Here is an 18,774-nt window from a genome sequence, read left to right on the forward strand (position 1 = left end):
GAAGCCTTCCCTGATACAGCTCTCCAATTTGGCCAGGCTTTTTTTTTTTTTTTTAAAGTACAGGTGTACCTCTTACAAGGCTCTATTTTTGCACTTATCCCCCAGCACGGCAATCATTTGCTGACATGCACATCTCCACTTCCAGAAGTTATAAACTTCTAGAACTTCTGTTCACCCTTTCCATCCTCACATTCAGTAACTGTAGACCAGATCCGTTCCCAATTATTTTGCAACTCTATTGCAAGCAAGCCCTCAAATTCACCAACAATGCTTCCTCTACCTCCTAACTTTCCATTTTGGTAAAGAATTACAAATCACACATATAGGGGCGCCTGAATGGCTCAGTCGGTTAAGCGTCTGCCTTCAGCTAAGGTCGTGATCTGAGGTCCTGGGATCCAGCCCCACACTGGGCTGCCTGCTCAGTGGGAAGTCTGCTTCTCCCTCTCCCATCTCCCTCTCCCCCAGCTCCTGCTCTCTCTCTCTCTCTCTCAAATAAATAAAATCTTAAAAACAACAACAACAACAAATCACACACATATCTGTGCATAGACTTCATACCACAAGTTAAAAGTCTATCCCTTTTTTTTTAAAAGATTTTATTTATTCATTTGAGAGAGAGAGAAAGTGCGCACATGAGCAGGGAGGGACAGAGGGAGAGGGAGAAAGAATCTGAAGCAGACTCCACACTAAGGGCAGAGCCCAACGCAGTGCTCGATCCCACAACCACAAGATCATGACCTGAGCTGAAACCAAGAGTCCAACGCTCAACTGAGTGAGCCACCTAGGCGCCCCACAAGTTAAGAGTTTTTTCAACTTCCCTCCATCATCAACAATATCTGCAGTAGCCCAGCACTCCTCCAGTATTAGGAACTGCTTTCTTTTCTTTCTACACATAGGACATGGTGAATCCAAGAAACCAAACTGAACATTCTACTCTTGAATTTATCCATGACTTCTATTTCCTAAGAACTTTAACTTCCTCATCTTTTCATTCATATCACCATTTCCATTGGTTGAATTTCTTTGGGAGATCACCTTCCATAAAGTAATGAAGACTTTTATACCTCCCAAGTCACAACCCGGAATGGTAAGAACCCCTAGGTTGCACTGAGCTAGGAGGTCGGCGGGACCCACTCACTAGCCAAGTGACTTGTTCTAGACACTACAAGACATACCTTTTTAAAATAACAAATGATTTATCAAAGGCTTTGAAGGTCACTGGCAATCATCAAAACCACAAGTCTTAAATGTCAAGAAGTATGTGCCGATAAAAGTGGTCCACTCAAAGCCTTTTCACTTTCGATCTATTCATTGTCAAGGTATAAAGGGGTATTCTTTTTCTCAAAATGTTTTCTGATATTTCTCTGAGGTCTTTAAAAGCCTTCAAGCATCTTCTTTTCATAAGAACCCTCCTTTACGATTATACCAGGATGGGATTTTTCAGCACTTCTCAGCCAAGTAGGTCTGTCCACAAAGGTCTGGAAACATGGACTAGTCACGGTAAAATGAGATGACGGCCACCTGGTGTTCCTCAAAGATAACATATGTGCCTGGGTCTTTAATTTGCTTCTGAAGGTTGGGGAGGGCAGGAAGTGAGGTAGAAAGAATATATATTTATTTTTAAACAGTAAATGTTTAAGGTATAACCCAAGAGTTTCAAGAAATGTCAGATTTACAGAGAGATGCTCTGACCTATAGCCCCAGGACAGGTGCCTTCCTTTAACTAGGTGTAGGCACTCCCCGCCATTAGGGGAGTTTCAGGAGAAAATAAAATCAGACACACACTACGCATGACTGGTAAACTCCCTTATGAAATTACTTCATATATCCTTTAGCATTCTAAATTAACATCCTGGTTCACAAACCCAGTTAACAGACGATTGCCAGAAAAATCACTTCACCAAGGTGAGCTCCGCAGCTTTCTAGCAATGGAACTGCTTTCCTACAATTAAACCTGTTTTTACGTGATGTTATGACAAACATAAAGGCAAGTGGGGAAGAATGTAAGTCTTAACCACATGGATCATCAGACAAAAGTTTAGAAAATGATCAGGTTACACAGTCCCATCACTAAGACAATCACATTAGTCAAGTCCACAATATTAGTATACATGAAAAGCAGTGTCCTTATTCTGAATAAAATCAGCAGCATTAAGATTCATCAACCAAATACGCAAGCCACTCCTAACATAACTTTATCGACTCTAAAATCCAGCCAAAAAACATTTTTTAAAAAAAAATATTGTTGGCTGACCCAAAAGAAAAACGTACAAAGATCAGAAGACCAGGAATGGTCAGCAGACATGGGAAAAAAAAAAACATTATGGCAATAAAATATCAAAAGATGATCCACTTCATAACCAAAGAAAGGCTCGCATATTATGTGCCCGATGTGCCATTCTCACGCTTCACGTTAAAAAGTTGTAACGCTCAGCCAGAAGGCAGAGAAATAGGAAGCGCCTCATTAATGAGAATAGAAACTGAGATCTTTTTGCAGGACTAGCACTATCTACCAGAATTTTTAAATACACTTACTGTTTGCCCCACGATTCTTCTAGATTTATCCTACAATTTCACAAAGTGGACAAAGATATATTTAACGTGTTTACTGCAGTATTAGCAGCAAACACTAGATATCTAAAATAGCCAACATCAGGGAATTAGCTCAATACCTTAAGGCAGGCATACCAAGTTCTAGGGCAAAATGACAATAAAAAATAATCCACAGTTGGGGCACCTGAGTGACTCAGTCGGTTAAGCATCCAACTCTTGATTTCGGCTCAGGTCATGACCTCATGATCATGAGATCAAGCCCCAAGTCAGGCTCCACACTTGGCGGGGTAGCTGAGATTCTCTCCCTCGCCCTCTGCCCCTGCTTGCAGTCTCTCTCTAAACAATATATAAATCTTAAAAAAAAAAAAAAATCCACACTAAAAGATACCCTAATTGAGTTACTAAACTTCAACAACACAGAATTCTTCTAACAACCATGTAAAAAAGGCAAGCTATCTCTGGGGAAAAGGGACAGCACTATATGAGTTAGGCTAACCACGCTTTTCCACATAACACCATCCGATGGCAGAAAACAATGGAGAAATATCAACAAAATTCTTACAAAAAGAAGGTATGACCCATGAGTATTACCAAACATGAAATAATTCAGGGAATATAGCAACCATGAACGCTTTTGAAAAAAAATTATCAGCTAATCAATGGTGAATAGATTAAAAGGGTCAACAAACACTCAATCCCCGATGGTGGAACAATGTCTAAGCATCTGCAGGAAAGAGTACAAACCCAGAATTTTACACCTAGCCAAGATGTCCTTCAAGCATAAAAGGAGGCATTCTTAATTCGCCAAATAAGTGACAAAATCTAGCCAACAGGAAGATGAATTAGACTTCAGATATGGAAAGACCAGCTAAAAGAACCAATGGGGAACGTTGAATCCTTTAAAATATAAAACTAAGACTAAATATTGAGGGAATTATGGTTATGGAACAGACTATAAATGCTCTCAAGACCCTGACAAAGTAAAATAACAACCAAGAATGAGAAGAGGGAAACAGAAGGAGACCGAATGTTCTTATTTTTCCTATTATTAAGTTCACTGATACTGCCTAGAAATGAAACATGGAATATATTTATAAAAAATGATGCCATCTTCTTGGAGCACCAGGATGGTTCAGTCAGTAGAGCACACAACTCCTGATCTTGGGGTCATGAGTTCAGGCCCCACACTGGGCATAAACCTTACTTAAAAATAAATCAACAGGGGCGCCTGTGTGGCTCAGTCATTAAGCGTCTGCCTCCAGCTCAGGGTGTGAGCCCGGCGTTCTGGGATTGAGCCCCACGTCAGGCATTTCCGCTGGGAGCCTGCTTCTTTCTCTCCCACTCCCCCTGCTTGTGTTTCCTCTCTCGCTGGCTGTCTCTCTCTCTGTCAAATAAATAAATAAAATCTTTTTAAAAAAATAAAAATAAAAATAAATCAATAAAATAAAAATGATGCCATCTTCTTAGTATCTTTCATAACCTTTTTCCTTAACCTAGAGGGATTTATCAAGAGCTAATAATTATTGAAGCAAAGATTTATTTGAAATTTGACTATTTCTTTTTCAGTTTCATTCTTCTTTTTTTGCTATTAAATTCAAGTGACCTCAAGGGCACTATGAAGAGAGTCCATCTCAAAAGGTTACATACTGACTACATTCATACACCATTCTCAAAATGACAAAACTACAGAGAGAGAGATAAGTGGATGCTAGGAGACAGGGAGGGGGGCTATAACACAGAGAGCAATAGGCTTGAGGGAGTTCTTCTATGCCGATGGGACAGCTCTCTGTATCCTGACTGAGGTGGTAGTTATGTGAATCAATACACGGACTAAACTGCACAGAATCATACATACAAGTGACTGTAGGTTAAAAACAGGTGAAAACTAAATAAGGTCTATAGTCTAGCCAATAATTGACATGTACCAATGTCAATTTCCTGGTTCTGATATTGGACACAGCAACTGAAGATTCCACCATTGGGGACTCGTGGTACTCCTTTTGCAACTTTCTGTATTTAAATATTTCAGAAAGTATAGCCTTTATTAAAAAATGCAAGTACTAGTAAATTGATTTTTCTTTTTCTTTAAAAATTACATGATCCCAAAAATCAGCACGATCACTTTTTAAATGGAAGTACTTACTTTAGGACTCCATATCACTTATCCAGACAGATCTTTACATACAAAAACATATGGATGTTTATGTAAGGTTAATCATAGTTCAGGAGAGTAGGATTTGGGGTGACTTCTTTTTTTGCCAATGTTCCTGGCACCTTTTAACACTACTTGATTTTTAATAAGCACATGTCGTTTTTATAAAAATTATCCAGTTGTTACTTTTTTAAATGAATGAATGAAGGAAGGAAGGAAGAAAGGAGATCTTCCCAGGTCTCATTACAAGCCAATTTAGAAACCACTGATTCCCCCCCCCCCCCAGGTGCATTTAGCTCATAAAATACTTTACCTTTTCAGGGAGTCTGAGACCAGAGAATCTGTTTCATGATAACCTTCATATTAAACAGCAGCAGGCTGCTCTAATGTAACCGAGCTACTGCATCTGCCAAACCTAATGGACTTAGCTGAACGGAACTATATGAAGTCAAGCCACCCTCCTCACGGCTGATGTCCTGTAACGTGGTCCAGCTACCACTGGGCCCTCAACAATCATGCTTTTCCTATTCCTGTCACATTAGCGGATAGGCAGATACCTAGTTTCTCCTCTGTTATCAGGAAACTTTACCATCTTGTCTTTTCTATTACGAAGTCAAGTTTTACAGGTTTTACGGTTAGATGACCAGCTGCACTATTCTTCCTGGGACAATACACTCAGCTGGGCTACATTTCGAGTAAATATGCCGGTGTAAATGTGCACTGGCTTAAGGAGAAACCTACTGATACAGAAAAAACATGGGCTGCGGAGTTAGAACCTTGAGTCCGAATCCCACCTCTATCAACTTGCTGTGTAATTTTGGTCATGTTACTTACATTACCCTCCCTGAGCCTCAGTGTCCTCATCTTCCCAAATGTACAATGAGGACAGATAAGACCTACCTTGCAGGGCCGCCGTTAAATTAAATGAGGTACCGTACACAGTATACACGAGGGCCCCTCAACAATGACTAGTGCCGAGTGTAATTGTGAAACATGCAGACCTTTTGCTCCCTCTGACCCCCAGCTTCCTTCCTTTCCCATCAGCCTCCTGCACCTCCCTCACTTCCCTCTACACTGGGAGTTTCCTCAGTATCCACAACCCCTTCCCTAACCACACCCCATCCCCACTGCACCCCAGCAGTTCTCCCAGCAGCAATTAGTGTCTGGAGCCTTCCCCTAAGCACACACCTACACAGCATTGCTTGTAATTTCCCCTGCTCGCCTGTCCACCCACACCACCCCTCCAACCATGTCTACTCGCCCAGGGGAAAAATGCCCTTATCTGAGCGTGCTGGCTGCATGGGTTCTGGAAAAAGAGGGTGCTTACTATATTCATACTCTATTTCAATCTTACCACACACTCCAAATACTGCCATTGTCATTTACCAAGGTCTAGGACCCACCTTGACCTTCTTGGATTTTTTCTCACCCCTGCCTCTTTTGATTGCCTCAGTATCTGCAGAATGCTTACGGGGCACTGGAAACGCAAAGAGGCCTAAGACTCACCCTGATATGGACGCTTAAAGGCAAAGAACTGATCCTCCCCACCCGCAGGCTTGGATTGGGACTGGGGGAGGCTAGAGGAGTTGAAGAGAGTCTTACACCACGCTCTCCAAACTCCCGAACTGCTTGACACTTACTAGAAGAATGTAGTCTTATAATTTCTATATAGTAATAACAAATACATCAAAATAATAAAAGCCAAAAGAAAAAAACCTAACTATAATCAAAGATGGTAACTGTTAAACTACTAGCTGGAAGGCCTCAAAGAGATTATGTTTAGGGTGACCTTGAAATGGTAGAGAAGGTCACATCTGCGAAAATGAAAAGGACAGTAGAGCAGAGGGAACAGCACTGAGCAAAGAGAAATATGAAGTGTACTCAGTGTTCCGGGAATGACCAGGTATAATTTGGGAAGTCTTTAAAAGACATTCCAAATAAATCACTTTAAGCATTTAATAAATCATCTTCAATCCGTACTGAGAAGACTAAAAGTAAAACTGTGAAAATCCAGGGCCCAAGCACTTTCCACCACTCTACAGTGATAAATACTTGGTCTCTGGGGGCGCCTGGGCGGCTCAGTCGGTTAAGCAACCAACTCTTGATTTCAGCTCCGGTCATGATTTCAGGGACATGAGATAAACCCCCTCCTTACGCTGGGCATGGAACCTGCTTAGGATTCTCTCTCTCCCTCTCCCCCTCCTCCCTACTCTCCCTCCCACCCTCTCATTCAATTCTCTCTCAAAACAACAACAAAACAAACAAATTTCGTCTCTGACAATGGGGACCCTCTGCTCTGAATGATTTGGGGTCAAAGGGCATGCTCCCACCTGAGCTCTGTGAGGCAGCTCTGGCAGGAATACAGAAGATGAACTGCTAGGGGGAGGACTTGGAAGCGGTCAAGACACTACAAGTGAAAGCAAGAGACACGGCCTGACCAAAGTGGGGAATGGAAGGAAAGGCCGGGGTCAGAACACAAGTCAGCAGAGCATCCATAGGCCTACAAGTGGGGGACTGAAAGCAAAGAGGAAGTTAAAGATGACTCAGGTTTACCTGAGTGTCCAGTGAATAAAGTCATGAACAAAACCAGGGCACAGGGGAGGAGGCACTAACCTGAGGGAAAGATGACGGATTTGGTTTTAGACATGTTTAACCTGATGTCTACAGGACACTCGGGTGGATACCAACGGCAGGAAGAGTAAGGCTGAGTTGTCACTGGCACACAGGTCCTAACTGAGGCCATGAGAAAGACCAAGGGAGACTGAACCAAGACAGTAATATCATGGGAGCCAAGAAAAAAAAGTGTTTCAGAAAAGAAAAAGTCCTGGGGTGCCTGGGTGGCTCAGTCGTTAAGCGTCTGCCTTCGGCTCAAGGCGTGATCCCAGGGTCCTGGGGTCGAGCCCCACATCGGGCTCCTGCTCTGCTGGGAGCCTGCTTCTTCCTCTCCCACTCCCCCTGCTTGTGTTCGCTCTCTCGCTGGCTGTCTCTCTCTCTGTCAAATAAATAAATAAAATCTTAAAAAAAAGAAAGAAAGAAAGAAAGAAAGAAAGAAAGAAAGAAAGAAAGAAAGAAAGGGAAAGAAAAGTCCAGTGGTTGCCAAGAGCCAAAAGGAAAAGTCAGATGGCATAAGGACTGAAAAGAGGCCCTTTATATTGGCTTCCGCACACAGAAGTTATAGGTGACCTTGAAAAGTGGTGAAGACAGAAGGTCACTCTGCAAAGGGTTATAACAAGTGCAGGCTGAGAGCAGCAGCTAGAAGCTCAGGAGCTCCCTCCCTCCTCACCCCTGCCTGTACTGTCCCATCTTCCTTGACTTGGACACATATGTCAACAATCCACTTTCATAAAATCGTCGAGACCCTTGTCCAGCCACCTGCATGTTGACACAGCAGCAACTGCCCATCTCCTTCCAGAGCGACGTCTCCTGTCATCTTCCTGTCAGTTTCTTTACCCGTCACCCACCAAATCCAAATCACCGATTAAGTAAAACCCCCACTATTCCCAGTCACCAGGTTAGCAGCTTCCAAAGTCAGCTTGAGCTTTTCCCTTTCCTTTATCCCTTGACTCCAGACTCAGTTTTTTTAAGCCGTGAAAACTCTTGCTCAAGTCCTCCTCACCCTAATTCCACACCCAAGAACCGACCTTTGTCACATCCGGACATGCAAGGTGTCATATCTGGTTTCCCACGCCAATCTAACTCTGCACGGCAGATGGATTCATTTTCCTTTAAGGAAAAACCAGCCGACAAAGCCAAACTCCCTAGAGCAGTACTGAAGGCCCTCCATAATCTCGCCATAAACTACCTTTATGGCTTTCTCTCCAACTACTACTTGACAAAAACCACCACAGCCAAACCAGTCTATCCAACGGTTTGAACATTACACAGTTAGTTACACCCTTCTCTTCTGAAATATCCTCTCTCTGCAAGTTCTGTTTATCACAGGGAACCTCACTTACTTCCATGCTCTAAAGGCCCCTTGAACACCCAAGACCTCCACAGCACCCCTACCACAACGTAACCGTCTCCTACGCCAGAAATTGTTCCAGACTCTTGGGACACATCAGTGAGCAAAGTGAAGATCCCTGGCTTTATGGAGCCAATACTTTGGCAGGAGAAGATAACAAAAAATAGACCTCATAAATAACGTTACGTATACGAAATGTTTAAAAATGGTAAATGCTACACAGGGCCCCTGGCTGGCTCAGTCGGTAGAACACACGATTCTTTTTTTTTTTTTTTAAAGGTTTTATTTATTTATTAGACAGAGAGACAGACAGCCAGCGAGAGAGGGAACACAAGCAGGGGGAGTGGGAGAGGAAGAAGCAGGCTCCCAGCGGAGGAGCCTGACATGGGGCTCGATCCCAGAACGCCGGGATCACGCCCTGAGCCGAAGGCAGACGCTTAACCGCTGTGCCACCCAGGCGCCCCAGAGCACACGATTCTTGATCTCAGGTTCCTGAGTTCAAGCCGCACGTGGAGCATCGAGCTCACAATAAATAAATAAGTAAGTAAGTAAGAAGGTAAATGCTACAAAGAGAAGTAAGGCAGGATGTGAAGGAGCGGGAGTGGGAGTGGAAGCTCTGGAGAGGCCTCGAGAACTAACCACCGCTGTAGCACCAGCAGACAGAGGGACACGGACTGTGAGCTAGAGAATGAAAGGCGAGCCAAGCGCCCTCTCTCCTGGAGTTCTACTGCAAAGGGGAACAAAGAAACGGGGGAGCAGCTGACCTGGGCAGCAGCAGTAAAGGCATTTACCATGAGAAGACATAACATGTTTGTGTCCTGCAAGTACCTAGAGCCCTAAAAAGTCCTAAGCACTCCACAAACGTTAATTCCTTCACTTTCCCTTGACACCTATGCTTTTGTTATCTTTACTGATACGTATCTGATCTGCGTAGCTATCTGCAAACAACTTTTTCTAACCCTTCAAGACTGAAATACGCCTCCTGGGAAAGCTTCCCTGGCCCCTCTCCTCAGTGAGTCTCCCTCAGATAGGCTACCCTTGTACCAATGCATTCTCCTACTATGACCCTCATCACGGCCTTTTGTAACTGCCCGGATATAGTCCCATCTGCTTCGTGAAACGGACTCCCAGAGGGCAGGCACTACTAACCCTCTTGGGGTCAAAATGTAACCATAATGAGCTCTGACTGCGCTCTGACTCTTGAGCCAGACTGCCTGGGTTTGAATCCCAATTTCATCACTCAGTTGCAGTGTAGAAGGGCCCTGGGTGCTCTGATCTATAAAATGAGAAATAAAAATAGCGTCTACCTCCTGGCATTGCCTGGAAAAGTAAATGAGTTAACATATGTAAAATACATGGCATATTCTAAACCCTAAAAATATTAACTACTGTATTATTATATTGTCTCCACAGTACCTAAGATTATAAACTTGACATAGGAAATCAATAAATTACTTCACAAATGAATAAACTAAGGCACTAAAAAGCTCCCGCTTACTGTAGACAATTACTTCTCTACACATTTCAGACTGTGTTTTTGTTTTTTACTTTACCGGTAAAGTAATTCCATCATTTGAACCCTGTCATGTCTAATTTTCTCAAAAGCTGTTAAAGTCATTTCTTAATTATCGAACCTGCCTCCCAGCCTAGCTCTAATTATGTGACTGCCTACAGAGCCTCTGAGGACTGTGGAACCTTTCCCTGGCATCTCCCCACACCACTGCCACTTTTCATACCTCCCACGGCACAGAGCACCAGGTAACCCCACTGATGAACAAGTGGATGACACCATTTGAGTGGCCAAATCTAAGGTCTGATTTCAGCTCCATTACAGGGCCCAATCACCACTCACTACAGGAATGTCACGGAAGGTGACAAACTCAAGTCTTTGTAACCAAAACAATTTTCAAAGCAACCAGAAAAACACTAATTTAAGCAAGAACTCAGTTTTGCACACAATTTCCATAATAACCAACAGCTCATTCAATATTAAGTAACAACTTTTCAGAGAAGTAGTGGGAACCTCTAAGATATTACGTCACTGAAGAACTCATGGGAATTCAACAAAACCCAATGATTTAATCAAATGTACTTACAGTATAGCTGTTATGGGAATTCTGTACTACAACTACAAATCTTTTAAGATTTTTATTTATTTAGTTGAGAGAGAGAACGAGCAGGGGGAGGAGCGGAGGGAGAGGGACAAGCAGACTCCCCACTAAGGAGGGAGCCAGACACAGGGCTCCATCCCAGGACCCCAAGATCAGGACCCTAGCCTAAGTCAGACACTTCAACAACTGAGCCACCCAGATGCCCCTACAAATCTCTTTTTTAACTGGTTCTAAATTTGAAGGTCAAGATCGCTCCTACAGGAACAGTTTAAAGGAAATGTCCCTACTCTCCAGCCCCCATCACAATCTACATCAGAACCAAACAAAATATATCTGGATGACATTCCCAAACATCTTCCATGATCTTCCACGTGAGATCTGCACATGTACAGACAGGCAGTCCCCAACTTACAATGGTTCGACTTTAGGAGGCTGCAAAAGCAATTCACAGCCAGTAGAAACCATACTTCGAATTCTGACTTTGGATCTATTCCCAGGCTAGTGACATGCAGTACGAAATTCTCTTCTGATGCTGGGCAGTGGCAGTCAGGTGTGGCTCGCAGTCAGCACACAATCGCCAAGGTCAACGACCAATATACCGACCACCATTCTGTTCTTCACCTTCAGCACGATATTCAATAAATGACACGAGATAGTCAACACTCTTATTATAGAACAGACTTTGTGTTGGATGGTTCTGCCCAACAAGCCACGCCCTGTGTGCTTACATGTTCTAAACACATTTAAGGCAGACTAGGCTAAGCTATGTTCGGTAGGTTACGTGTAGTAAATGCATTTTCGACTTATGGTATTTTCAACCTACAAGGGGTTTATTGGGACATAACCCCACTGTAAATCGAGGAAGATCTGTCCTGCCAAAAAGCACAGGCTTTGGTAGAACACCTTGGTCCAAATGTGGGCTCCACCCAGGTATTCTACAGCACGACTGTCATCTCCCCCTCTGGTAAAACTCGTAATAATGTAACCTAGCAGGGTTGGTCTGGTTAACCAGACCAGACTGAATGACTACAAGAAAAATGAACAAACGAGAAATAGCTAGCTTACAGCAGATACTTAATAAAAGGTGTTTTTATCAGATTACACCATTTTCATCTCATTAGGATTAAAGTTTTACAAAGACACTAAAAAGGCTCAAACCGGGGCGCCTGGGTGGCCCAGCCGGTTAAGCATCTGCCTTCAGCTCAGGTCATGATCTTGGGGTCCTGGGATCAAGCCCTACATCAGGCTCCTTGCTCAGCAGGGAGTCTGCTTCTTTCCTTCTGCCCCTCCCCCTGCTTGTGCGCACGAGTACTCTCTCAAATAAATAAAATCTCGAAGGAAAAAAAAAAAGGCTCAGACATGTGTCAACTAATACTCCTAAAAGTAAAAATGTTAAGTAAGAAATAGAGAGGGAAAAAAAGTTCCTGGAATGAAGAAGGATTTGTGATCCCAGGGAAAAGCTCCTCCTCCTGTAAAACACACACCAGGCAACGGTTTCCTTGCATTCTGGGGACAAGGCCTGCTCCACCTACACCCCTGACCCTGGGACACCTACAGGATATGAACCCCCGGTGTCAGTGATGAAGAAAGGATGTGATTAGAAGGTCCTAATCTGGTCACAGCCACTGTGGCCACCCCTTGTGTGCTTAAGTACGTGAGGTCTAGCTCACAAAAACCTTAACTTGAAACTTACCCCCAGAAAAAAATGTACATCATAATCATGAAGTCAACTACTTTATAGTAATTGCTCAAAAGCGGCCATTTTCATAATGCTCTAATTGCCAACTAAAATGGAATTAATGCAAGGGTGCTTGGCTAGCTTAGTCAAAATCCAACAAAATTCTGCCCAGGGGTGCGAAAGCAACATTCCTTGCAAGCTCCCTGAGGGGAGGAGCTTGTCTGCTTGTTCATCTGACATTCCCTAGAGCCTGGTGTCCAGTGGCAACTTAAAATTCACTGAAAGATTTGTACACCCCTGTTCACAGCAGCCTTACTCACAACAGCCAAAAGGAAGTAACCCAGGTGTCCAGCAACAGATGAATGGATAAACAAAATGTGGTACGTACTCACAACAGAACATTATTCAGTGTTTAAAATGAAGGAAATTTTGGGGCGCCTGGGTGGCACAGCGGTTAAGCGTCTGCCTTCGGCTCAGGGCGTGATCCCGGTGTTCCGGGATCGAGTCCCACATCGGGCTCCTCCGCTGGGAGCCTGCTTCTTCCTCTCTCACTCCCCTGCTGTGTTCCCTCTCTCGCTGGCTGTCTCTCTGTCACATAAATAAATAAAATCTTTAAAAAAAAAAAAAAAAAAAAAAAATGAAGGAAATTTTGGGGCGCCTGGGTGGCACAGCGGTTAAGCGTCTGCCTTCGGCTCAGGGCATAATCCCCTGCGTTATGGGATCGAGCCCCACATCAGGCTCCTCCCCTGGGAGCCTGCTTCTTCCTCTCCCACTGCCCTTGCTTGTGCTCCCTCTCTCGCTGGCTGTCTCTATCTCTGTCAAATAGATAAATAAAATCTTTTAAAAAAATAAATAAATAAATAAAATGAAGGAAATTCTGACCCATGCTACAACATGGGTGAACCTCCAAGACATTATGCTGTGAAATAAGCCAGTCACAAAAAGACCCAATACTGTATGATTCCACCTCTATGAGATACCTAGAGTAGTCAAATTCACAGAGACAGAAAATAGAGTGTGGTTGCCAGGGGATGAGGGAGAGGGAATGAAGTTATTGCTCAATGGGTACAGTTTTAGTTTTACAAGATGAAAAAAGTTCTGGGGATGTGGGGATGTACATTCACCACAATGTGAATATACAGTGTGACCCATGAACATGGCTTTGAACTACACGGGCCCATTTATACACGGATTTTTTTTTTTCCAATAAAAACAGTATTTTCTCTTCCTTATGATTTTCTTAATGACATTTTTTTCTCTAGCTTACTTTGTTTAGAATACATATAAAATACAAAATAAATAGTAATCGACAGTTAACGTTATCAGTCAGGCTTCTCTGGTCAACAGCAGACTAATAGTAAAGTTTACTAATAGTAAAGTAAAGCTATACGTGATTTTCCACATCACAGGGGGCAGCGCCCATGACCCCCATGATGTCCAAGGGTCAGCTGTACTTAATGCTACTAAACTGTAACACTTAAAAATGGTTAAAATGGTACATTTTATGTTCTGTGTATTTTAGAACTTAAAAGGAAAAACCAGAAAATTAACTGAAAGAATAAATGAAGAAAGGAACACTGAGTACTACTTTCATCACTCACTGAATGTTCCATCTCATACCTTTGGATTATTCATTAAGGAATTCCTAACACCACATTTTACAGATGAGAAAATTGGGACTCAGAGAGCTTAACCCATCTGCCGCTACACCACATACAGTATCTACTAGAGTGCTGCTCAGCATTAATGGTGTTATTTTACCCCACTGGATGCAAGCCCCGTGAAGACAAGGGCCATGACTGAGGCCATGACTATGGTCTTCTTTCTATGCCCAGAACCTGACACAACACCCACAGGCCCCTTCAATGTTTTAAAAATCCCACTGGCCTGAACATCTATATCACAGATGTCACTCTGTCGCTTTCTCTACTAAATCCCTAACAGGGGTAGTAAAATGGACAGCCTGAAGAACACTGCCTTCACGGGAGGTGCTCAAACTCAGGCCGAGCAACCAACCGCTCCCCCATGGGCTTACTATGTACCAGGAGTCGCGACAGATAACGAACGGTTCAGACAATTTCATCTTTGAGGGAACTGGATCTACTGCTGTGGAGAGATAAGGCTCAGAAACAATTATAACAAGACAAAGGCTTCATAAACAGATGTGAGTACACAAATCTAAGGGAGTGCTGAGAGTGTCCTCTGGGTCTGAAAAACGTGGAAAGTATCTTCAGAAGAGGTGGCTTCTGAGCTGGATCTGGAAGGATGAACAGCTTTCCAGGCATTACCAGGGAAAAGGCCAGAGCAGGAAGCAGAAACAACAGCATGCTGGGTATCAAAAGAACACCCCTGTTCCTGACTTTGCTATTACCCGGATAAGAGACCTCTGCAAATCACAAACCCTGTTTCCTTCTATGTAAACCTTACAGCAAGACCCCATCCAACCCTGTGCGTTACATCTAACAGAAGCTCTAAAGTCAAACTGCCTAAGTTCAAATCGTGCCACTGTCACTTAAGAGTGACCTTGAGCTGGGTAATTAGTTGCTCTGTGCCTCAGTCTCCCCACTTCAGGAGAGAGCTAGTGTACTCTAACACATGTCAATCACCAGCACAGGCCCTGGCACATAGTAAGCCCTCAATAAATACAGGCTAGCCCCTGTCAAACAAGCTACATTGTGCGAGAGGCAAACCCCAGATGCAAGGACAGTGCCTGCTGCGCTTCCAGGTCCCTCCCAGTCCTGAGACATCCCTGGGGGGATGGGAACGCCGAGCCGGGGCTGCAAAGCCTGCACGCATGTGTCACTGCTGGGCTCGGCACGCGCCTCTCCCCGCCCCGGGGAGAAGCGATGGCTCAGCAGTCCCGGGGCCCCGCTCCCACCCCTCAGACCCGGCACCGGGGAGGGAAGGGGCTCGGACCCCACTTACCATGCTGGCCGGGGGAGGGGCGGCTCAGGTGAGCTGGCTCTCGAGCTTCGGACACGTCCCGCTCGCACAGTTCAGGTCATGGTCCCGGCAGGCTCGGGAAGTCCCCCGCCCATGCAAAGACAACCGCTGCCCCACCCGGGCCCCGCGGGGACCCTCTAAAAAGAGCGCGGCCCCCCGGCCCGCCTCATCGGGGACCCCCGGAACAATTCATCTAGACCCACCCGCCCCTCCCCAAGGAAACTGAAAAAGCAGGAAATGGGGCTTAGAGGCCGGTGAGAAGGGCAGCGGCTCGGGGGGCCCCCCGCCCGGGCCCGACCCCCGAGGGGAGGCACCGGGCCCAGGCAGGGGCTCCCGGCCTCCGCGTTCAGAAGCGGCTGCGGGCCCGGCCCCGAGGCTGAAGGGGCGGAGGCTGAAGGGGCCTCGGCGGCGCAGCCCGGGCGGCCGGCTCAGAGGAGAGGCCCGGGGGCCCGCGCTGTCCTCGCCGCCTCAGCCCACACGGACGCCGCCGCCGCCCCCCGGAGCATCCCTGCGCGCGCCCGCCCCGGAGCCGCCCGCTCGCGCCGCGCGGCCGCCCCCGACCAACAGCCCCAACGCGCCGGAAGTGGCGAGCGCCCGGCGCGGCCCCACGGCGCGGCCGCCGGGCTGCGGCGCTGGAACCGGACCAATCCGGAATCGAGCGGGGAGGGGGTGGGGGGGCGCGGGGCGGGGCCGCACCTGACGGCTCCCGCCTGGCCCCGCCCCCGCCCGGCCCCGCCCCGCGCCCGCCGCCCATCCACGCGGGCCGGCGGCCATGTTGGTAAAGGGCCCGGGTCTGCCATCTTAGTAAAGGGGCGGTTTCCCTTTCGCTTCGGTAACCCATTCATTCCACAGATCTTTAGGGAGCGTCTTCTATGCGCCAGGCTCCTGGCTGGGCGTCCGTGGCCCGCAGCCTCTGCCCTCGTGGAGCTTACAGTCCTTCAGTTCACGCACGTTTTAGCCCTGCTATGACCCAGGCGCTAGGACTCATACAGTCAGCAAGATTGCTGTAGTCTCTGCACTCGAGGAGGCAGAGAAGCAACATGGGCAAATGAATAAATTAACCGTAAGAAAGGAGGAGTGCTGTGAATGTAATGAACGCAACAAACTAGCGGCGGGCTGAGATAGAAAATGCAAGGGAGGGATGGAAGTGTAAACTGACACCCGAAGAATAAAGTCAGTAATGGAAAGCATTATCAAAGCCAAGGAGCAGTCGGAGCGGCCGCTGGCTCGGTCGGTGGAGCATGCTGATCTTAGGGTTCTGAGCTTGAGCCTCACCTTGGGTGTAGAGATTACTTAAAAAAAAAAAAAAAGCTTAAGGAACAGCAACTGCAAAGGTGCTGAGGGCGTAGAATGTGATGAGTTCCTGTTCCTATTCTCCAACCCACTTTACTTGTGAAAGTGCTGATTTTTAAGAAATAGAAGCAGGAAAGAACCACGATCGGGCAGAGGTTGAGCCCTAGGGTGTGCCCACCGCATAGACTAGAGCAAATCTGTGTAACTTAGTGGCTTTCAAACCAGCGAGAACCAGAATCACTCGGAGGGCCTGCTCCACACGGAGTTGCCACCCCAGCCCCACTTCTCAGAGATTCTCACTCACTAGGTCTGGGTGGGGCCTAGTAACTTATATTTCTAACAAGTTCCCAGGTGACGCTAATGCTTGCGGGTCCTGGGACCGCATTGGAGAACTGCCGCTGGAACTCCTGACCACAGAGAGCAACAGCTTTCATTTATTCCTTCATCAAATATTTATCGCTGCCTGCTAAGTGACATCCACGGTTCTGCGGATTCAGTGCTGAGAAAACAGATACACAGGTGCCTCTATGAAATAGACAAAATATTTTAAAAGTATTATATGATAAGTCATCAGTTGTACTTGTGATAAGGGTGTGAAAGAAAAATATAAACCACCATGAAAATTAACGACCAAGGGATCTAGGTTAATCGCCAGGGTAGAATGGGGAGGAGGTCAGGAAGTGACATTTATTTAAGCTGAGGCCTGAAAGACCGGTTGTAGTTAGTTTGCTAGGCAGAGAGAGAAGGCATAGACTATTCCAGGCAGTAGAAAGGGCATGTATTAAAGAATCCATATCCGAAGGTAAATGGATGAATCAGAACTGAGATCAAGTGACTTGACCTTCCTTGGCTCAGCTTAGTGGGATGAGCAAAGGCTGTAGGATAAGACGGATTTGGAGTGGAATCCCAGCTCTTACCACTCGCTGAGGTATGTTAAGCACGTGACTAGTAAAGTCTTGGCTTCCTCTCTGTGTAATTGGATGAAATAACAGAAACTCAACTCAGACTCAATTAGAGGTATGCCTGTGACTCACATAATTCCCATAACTGGACATCCGGAAATAGGTCAGGTTCAGGGCATTTGACTGGTTTAGTCCATAGAGCATGCATGCTCGTGAGTTCAAGCCCCGCATTGGGCAGAGAGAAGAAAGGAAGGAAGGAAGGGGGGGGGGGAGAAAGAAAGAAAGAAAGAAAGAAAGAAAGAAAGAAAGAAAGGAAGATAGATCAGGTTCATGCTGGGAGTAATGGAAGCCCTAAGTGCATTCCTCTAGGATTTTCTTGGCTCTGCTCTCCTTAGTAGATCAGCCTTGTCCTCGAGATGGCTGCCAGAAACAGCCAGGACCACAAACATCCAGCAAGAGAGAGCACCTTAACTCATATCCTTTCTCATGGCAATAAAATTTATCCTACTGGTCCTAATCAGCCCGGGCCTATCCATCCCTGAGCTAACCACTGCGGAGGAGGATGGAATTGCTGTGATTGGCTTTGAGAATCCTCCCCTGGAATTGATTTCAACTCGTCAGAATAAAGCGGATGTGGTGGAGTCCCCATATGTTCAGAATACCTCCATCGCCAAGCTGGAGTTAATACCAAATTGAATTTACACAGAACACCTGGCACATAAAGCATGCACTAAATCACAGCTATTATTAATTTTTCTCCAGGGATTTTGTCCAAGTCAACTAAATAACACTTTGTTATTAATATTAATCTCAAGCCTGTCTACTCAAAAGAAAAAAAAAAAGATTTAAGGCTGCTATTACTTTTTGTTGGCACTGCAGAGATGGCCCCCATCCATCTCCTCCTGCCCATTCCTATTGCTCCTGCCTTGGTCCCATTCATTCAGTTATTCATTCAACAAACATTTGGTGAGTATCAACTTTATGCCAGCCCTTTTCCTAAAGACTAAAAATTCCAAAATGAATAAGATTCAGGCAAATTGTTCACTGTCTCAATTGCAGAAATAGCCACCCTAACAATCACAGCACACGAAGGTGCTATAATGAGGTGTGTGTGAACCTAAGTGCACGAGGGAAAGGGGAGGGAGCAACTAGCTATGGAGGGAGGAGTGGTTGGAAGG

General features: G+C 45.5%; 1 protein-coding gene across 2 annotated transcripts in view; it reads right to left on the reverse strand.

The window, feature by feature from the left end:
- XPO6 (exportin 6) overlaps positions 1–15,933 on the reverse strand; it is a 100,939-nt gene extending 85,006 nt beyond the window's left edge. Inside the window, exon 1 of one of the 2 annotated variants that reach the window (XM_026515665.4) lies at positions 15,384–15,933. In XM_026515665.4, coding sequence (XP_026371450.1) covers positions 15,384–15,386 — 3 coding nt within the window. In that variant the 5' untranslated portion in view covers positions 15,387–15,933. The remainder of the gene's footprint in view (positions 1–15,383) is intronic. The other variant, XM_026515664.4, reaches the window with a different exon arrangement.
- Between the last annotated feature and the right edge of the window lie 2,841 nt (positions 15,934–18,774).

The sequence above is a fragment of the Ursus arctos genome, unplaced genomic scaffold (assembly GCF_023065955.2).
Source record: "Ursus arctos isolate Adak ecotype North America unplaced genomic scaffold, UrsArc2.0 scaffold_2, whole genome shotgun sequence".
Classification (NCBI taxonomy): domain Eukaryota; kingdom Metazoa; phylum Chordata; class Mammalia; order Carnivora; family Ursidae; genus Ursus; species Ursus arctos.